Source organism: Nannospalax galili, unplaced genomic scaffold (assembly GCF_000622305.1).
Source record: "Nannospalax galili isolate Female #2095 unplaced genomic scaffold, S.galili_v1.0 scaffold34, whole genome shotgun sequence".
Classification (NCBI taxonomy): Eukaryota; Metazoa; Chordata; class Mammalia; order Rodentia; family Spalacidae; genus Nannospalax; species Nannospalax galili.
The window spans coordinates 9,042,241-9,048,522 of NW_008338996.1; the positions used below are offsets into that span (position 1 = coordinate 9,042,241).

At 50.2% G+C, this 6,282-nt stretch overlaps 1 protein-coding gene across 1 annotated transcript in view; it reads left to right on the forward strand.

The window, feature by feature from the left end:
• Akna (AT-hook transcription factor) overlaps window positions 1-6,282 on the forward strand; it is a 56,087-nt gene that overhangs the window by 31,221 nt on the left and 18,584 nt on the right. Inside the window, 4 exon segments of the mRNA XM_029563686.1 lie at window positions 2,847-2,974; window positions 3,391-3,589; window positions 5,058-5,218; window positions 5,333-5,542. Coding sequence (XP_029419546.1) covers window positions 2,847-2,974; window positions 3,391-3,589; window positions 5,058-5,218; window positions 5,333-5,542 — 698 coding nt within the window.

The window sequence follows — 6,282 nt, forward strand, 5'->3', positions numbered from 1 at the left end:
CCAGGCATACTCCAAATGTCAGTAGCTCTTACTGAGCCATGGTAGCCTGCCAGATACTCTGATAAGCCCTGGATGTGTGATGGCCGTTTCATCTCTTCATCATAAACACTCACGAGGGCACTATAGTCTTCACTCCGGCCTGACCTTGATGAAGCCCAGAGAAGCAACTTGAAACCACACAGAGGTGGGCGGCCGAATCAGAGCTGTTGAATGACAGTCAGGATCCCTGCCCTGCCCCCAGCCACCAGCAAAGGGTCTTTGCTTTTTAATCTCTTTTCCCATCATTTTTTTCAAAACTTGGAAACTAGGGTAAATGGGAAAGGAGAGCTCATCCCTCCCTCCCTGTGTTATGCCCCAATGGGCTCCTTTCCTTTGGACTCAGCTTTCAGGTAATTACAACCAGACATGACCAGCCTCCATTCCAGCTGCCAGTCAGGGCCTCAGGAAGGTTCAGGTGGGGCCCTCAAACCTGGGAGTGTGAGGGGCAAAGGAAGGACTATTAGCACAGTGTGGGTGAGATCAGGGTCCCCGCAACACTGGGGAAGTGCCAGGAGGACCTGCCCCAATTCCAGAATCTCTTCCTGGTCCCTCCCACTGGATAGATGTCCTGGAAGCTGGTGGAGAGGGGATCCAGCTGAAGCCTAGGCCCAAAGCAAGGAGGGAAGAGGAGCAGAGGGCTGGCCTGGAAAGGCAGATACAGGACCCCAAGAAATATCACAAGTATCCCCCTAGGCTATGACAGACACCACTGCAATTCCCAGTTAACAGTGTGACATGCATCTAGCATCTCACCAAGAAGATTGGGGATCTACCTTGAAAATGAAAACCAGCCCTTTGGGGTTAGGGTGTGGCTCGGTTGGTAGAGTGCTTGCCTAGCATTCACAAAGCCCTGAGTTCAAGCCCCCGCACTGCATATAAAACTGGTTGTAAGGTCCACATCTGTAACCCCAGCACTTGGAAGATGGAGGCAGGAAAATTGCAAGTTTATTTTAGAGCATTCTAGGCCAGGTTGGGCTACATGAGTTCCTGTCTAAAAGATATTGCCTTTTAAAAATGTTAATTGGCATAGTAATTTTAATTGTCGAAGACAATTTAATGATTCCCTACATATGTATAATGTAAATCTGGGAGGCTAGAGAGATGACTCAGTGGTTAAGAGCACTGACTGCTCTTGCAGAAGACCCAGATTCAAATGCCAGCACCAACCTGGCAGCTAACAACCATCTGTAACTCCAATTACAGGGGATCCAATGCCCTCTTCTGTCCTCCGAGGGCATTGCATGACATGGGTATACTTGCATACATGCACACAATATACACATACACATAATAAAAATAAAGCAAAAAAAACTTTAAGAAAATGTAAGTTTGGTATGCAGTAGTCAATAATCCTTAACTATTGGAAATCTTTGTATTAGAAACCTAGGCAAACACTCCACCACCAAGCCGTATATCTAGCTTTCTTTTTACTTACCGTTAAAAAAAAAAAAGATTACTATTGGAGCTTGAGATAGGGGTCAAAGGATAACCTTGGAGAGTCGATTCTCTCCCTCCACCTTTACATGGGTTCCAGGGATAGAACTCAGGTCACCAGACTTAAACAGCAAGCGTCTTTATCCACTGAGCCATCTCATTGACCCTCAACTTTGTGCTTTTGAGACAGGGCCTTCCTAAGTTCTCCAGGCTGACTTTGAACCTGCCATCTTTCTGCCTCAACTTTCAGAGTAGATTCCAAGCCTATCTGCTACCATGCCTGGCTCTCCTCTAGTTCCCAAGTCTATAATGATGCTCTAATAGAGAACAGCGATTATTCCTTCCACCTAGCGTGTTGTGGTGCCCACCGTCTAGCCTCCCTCTTCCTGTCCCCAGCCCTTCCAAGTCCCTAGTGGCCTCTGCTCCCTCTTCTTCGACAGCATTTTCAGCCTCCACATGTGAGTGAGAACATGACATTTGTCTTTGTCCTCCCTTAGTATAATGTCCTGAAGAGCCATCTTTCTTGCTACAAACAACAGCTTTAAAATGTCATTTTCTCCCTCTTTGTCCTCATCCCTCCATATCCAGGGAGGCTGAGGACTGCTGGAAAGCCAGACAAGGCTGGGGACTAGATCCCAGGTTATCCTTGGCCTCAGTCTGTTCCCAGGATCAAGTAGAAAGGGACTAGTGGATCAGGGATAGTTAAGCCATCTCTTTGCTTAGCCATGTATTGACCATGATCATGTTTACTATGAGGGCCTAGCTGTTAGACCCAGGAGCTCTTGGTCCGGTGGGCCTGGTTCAAGTCTTGCTTATACAACTTGCTTACTTACTTGTAAGTTTCAGTAGCTTTACCGCTCCATGCTTCAGCGGTAAATGTATGGAATTCTCTCTTTGGAATTCTGTTGACCGGGAAATGAATGGATACAGCGTGCTTTAGCACAGAGCCTCTGTTGCCAGTCACTGTTATCCATAGCATGGGGTGATACTGTTATCTGTCCTTGTAGTCTATAAGGACTTGGGGGAGAGAGTGACTTGTTTTCTGAATGGCACAGTCATCAAGAGTAAAGATCCTGGCTCTCTGGAGTTTTAGACCCTCATGGGGTGGTGGTAGTATATTTGATACTGCACCTGTCCTGGTACAGTGGGGTCCCTGTAGTCTACACAAGGAGAGCTAGTGCCCTCTGGGCTGCTTCCCAGTGTCTGAGGGTAGAGAGCACCACCTGGGCAGAAGCCAGCAGAGGTACCCAGCCCTCGCCTCTGTCTCCAGGCCTCATATGAGTCCCACAGTCTCCCACGAGCTGCCTGTCCATTGTGTGGGCATAAAGCCCACAAAGGTAAGGCACTCAGGGCTCCTGGCCCCTGTATTTCAGGGCTTGGGGCAGCTGAGGGCAGCCCATGCAGCCCTGGAGGAGGAGTACTTACAGGCCTGCAGAGAGCAGCACCCGACCCCACAGCCCGACGCCTCCAAGGAGACTCCTGGGACCCTTCATCTCTGCAGGTAGGTGCTGGGGAGACAGGCCTAGGAGGACAAGTGAGATGGGCCCCTGGTTCCCTCTGTTCCAAGAGGGAAGCACTTCATGCTCATAATTCATATGCAGAAGCAGAGGGAGATCCTGTCCCAGTGAGCAGCAGGGCTGGAGCTGAGATTCCAGCCTCTCTTGATGCCCCTTGGAGATGAGATCACAAAGCCTCTCACTAGACAATGGGGAAGCTGAGGCCAGAGGAAGCTGGGATCCACTTAGCATCCCACAGCCTGGGGATGGCAGAGGGGACCAGATGAAGTCTCCTGGCTCCCAAAGGAATTCTTCCATCTTGGTGTTGAAGTTCTCAGCACTGTCTGTCAATGGTCTATGTAGACTCCTGGGGTCTCTGCTTTGACATGTGGCTTGGCATGCTCATGTTTCCCCCTTCTAGGGGGCTGGAGGCAGAGATATACCACCTGGGGCAGCGCCTGGAAGAGCTACAGGACCACATGGAACAGACCCAGGGAAAGCCAAAGTTGTGCAGGCCGGAGCGGCCTCGGGACATCGCTCCAGCCACATCCTTCCCACACTGCCCAGCTCACCTGCCTTCGGAACCAACCCCCTCACCAGCTACCCAGACTTACCCTGAGGTACTGTTTTGCCCCATCACACTGGGCTGGTCCCCATTTCTTTCTTTTATTAATCAATTAATTAATTAATTCCGTGTTAATTTCGTCACTACATGTTTATAAAGTGTGTGCCATATTCCAGACACCATGATTCAGTGAGAGCTGGAGAAAGTGGGGAAGGTACCACGTGGAGTTTTCTGAATAGATGAACTAGTTGCAGAGTTATTTAATTATTGTTTTGATGATACTCTGCAAGAAAAGTATGGACTCCATGGAAGTAAAAAGTAGGGCACTGTGATTGATCAGGACAGAGTCACAGAAAATGTCTCTGAAGAGTTAGGTTTAAATGAGATCTGCAGGTAAATAAGAATTGCTCAGTGCAAGGGAGACAAGCTATCCAGCAGGGAGAGGAGCACACTGTGGCCACAGTTTGGAAAGTGAGGGGGCCATAGTCTGCCCTGTGACTGGAGACACTGGCATAGGCCTGTGATATGGGGCCCTTATTTCTCATGTCCCAAGCTGGAATTAGACAGGAGATTTTAGATTTTCAACAGGGGATGACAGAAGATACCCCTGGGTAAACCCGAGTATGACTAGTGAAGAGGTGGCGGGCAGAGGAAGAGACCTATGCTTGAACTTGAGCAAGATTCGGAAAGTGTGCTTGACTACATTTGGATGGCAGTGAGAGGGAAGACAGCAGGCTTGGTCTCCAGGTCCCCAGCCTGGAGTGAGGGACAAGGAGGGCTGTTTGCAAAGTCCAAGACACCAGGCATGGGCTATGCATGGAAGGTGCTTTTCACAGGGCTCTCCCTCCACACCATGGTCTGCTGAGAGACAACTCATCAGGGTGAGTTGGGTGGGTATCTCCCTTGGGTGGGTGAACTGTGGTCACACAGATGACATGGTGGCACTTTTGTGTCCCCAAGCTCCTGTTCATGTTCCATGCAGACTTGCCTGCTAGTGATAACCAGGGTGGGGCTTGCACATTAGGTGGGTAGGCTGAGGAAGGCTGGCCCAGAGGATTGGGAGCTCACCCTGTGCCTTGCCCAGCAAACAGAACACCCTGGCAGGTGGCATTTCCTGTGCTTACAGGAAGCCCTGAGGCCATGTGCTCTTGCAGTGAAAGACTAAAGATTGAGTGGGCAGACTCACAGGGGAGAGTGAGGACAGGTGCCTCTGGCAGGCAGTCTGGGAAGATCTGCCCTGGCTTTGACATATTATGCCAGCCTCAGTTTCTGCGTGAGGCATGTGCTGGGGTACTGCTAAGAAGTCATGTCTGCAGCATGCCTGGATGTACTGGTCTCAGCCCATAGCAGTCAACTGGGATGATCCCATGGTCCAGGTTCCATATGTCTCACATATATGAATGAATAACAAGTGATGGGCTGACAGGCTGCTGTGTTCCCTGATCTTCAGTCCCTGGCATGAATGGTATAGGCAGGTGCTCAAGAGTGTCAATTAATCTCTGTCCCTCACCTCATTGGCTCAGCCTGCCATCACCACCACTGCTGGTGGCCCCTGCAAACTGCCCATGAATGAGGAGAGGAGCCCCAGCAGTGTCAAGGCAGAGGGCAGCCCAAGGGACCAACTAGCTCCACTCAGAGACAGGGAGCTACAGATGGAACAGAACTTCCATGGCCTCCTGGAGCAGTGAGTATCAACCAATAGGAGGGAGACACTGTCCTCTGACAGTGACCAGCTGGCCACCCTGGGCCTCACCTGCACTTTAGGCAGAGGTGACGCCCTCTGGGCATCCTCCTGCAGGTACCTCAGCGTGAAGTCCCTTCCTGAAGCCTTGAGGATGGAAGATGAGGAGGAGCTGGAGGAGGAGGAGAAGCTGGAAGATGAGGAAGATCATCACAGCACCTTGGAAGTTGATGGGCCGACTGCAGCTTTGGGAAAAGCCAAAGCCAGCAGGGTGCCATCTGGACAGCACCTGACACAGGCTGAGGAAAGTCACAGGGCTGCTGTCCAGTAAGTCACTAAGCTTCCCTCACATGCTTCAGTGCTCCACACTGACTGCAGCCACAGGGTCAGCATTGGCAGAGCAAGTCAGATGACTCTCCGTGGTGCAGGTTTGGCTAGCCTGTCTATGTCTCCACAGTGAGGCATGTGTGCCACTGAGCACTGCAGGGGCTTCTAGATGCTGGGATGTGACTTTAATAAAGCCACATTAGATAGCATTGTTTCCTACTCTCTCTGACCTTTTAATAGTACCAAAAAGAAAGTCTCAGCCCTGTTGTTATGTCTTTAATGCCTCTCGTGTGTGTGTGTGTGTGTGTGTGTGTGTGTGTGTGTGTGTGTGTGTGTGTGTAGAGGGAGAGAGACGAGAGAAAGGAGAGAAATCTCAGTAGGCCCCAGCCCAGAGTCATAAGCAGGCAATGAGACTCATCTAGAGCCAGCCTGGAGGCCCAGGCCTGGGAATCCTAACTTCTCAGAAAACCAAGGCAGTAGGATAAAAAATTCCAGGCCCACCTGGGCTGTAGAATGCGTTCAATACCAGCCTGAGTAATCAAATGAGACTGTCTCAAAATAAAAAGTAAAATATAAGCTAAAAGTCAGATATGGTGGCACAAACTTATAATCCCAGCACTTAGGAGGTAGAAGCAAGAGATTAAGAGATCAAAGCCAGAGCCCAGTGGGTGGTGCGTGTTGTTAGTCCCAGCACTTGGGAGACAGAGATAGGCATATCTTTGTGAGATTAAGGTCAGCCT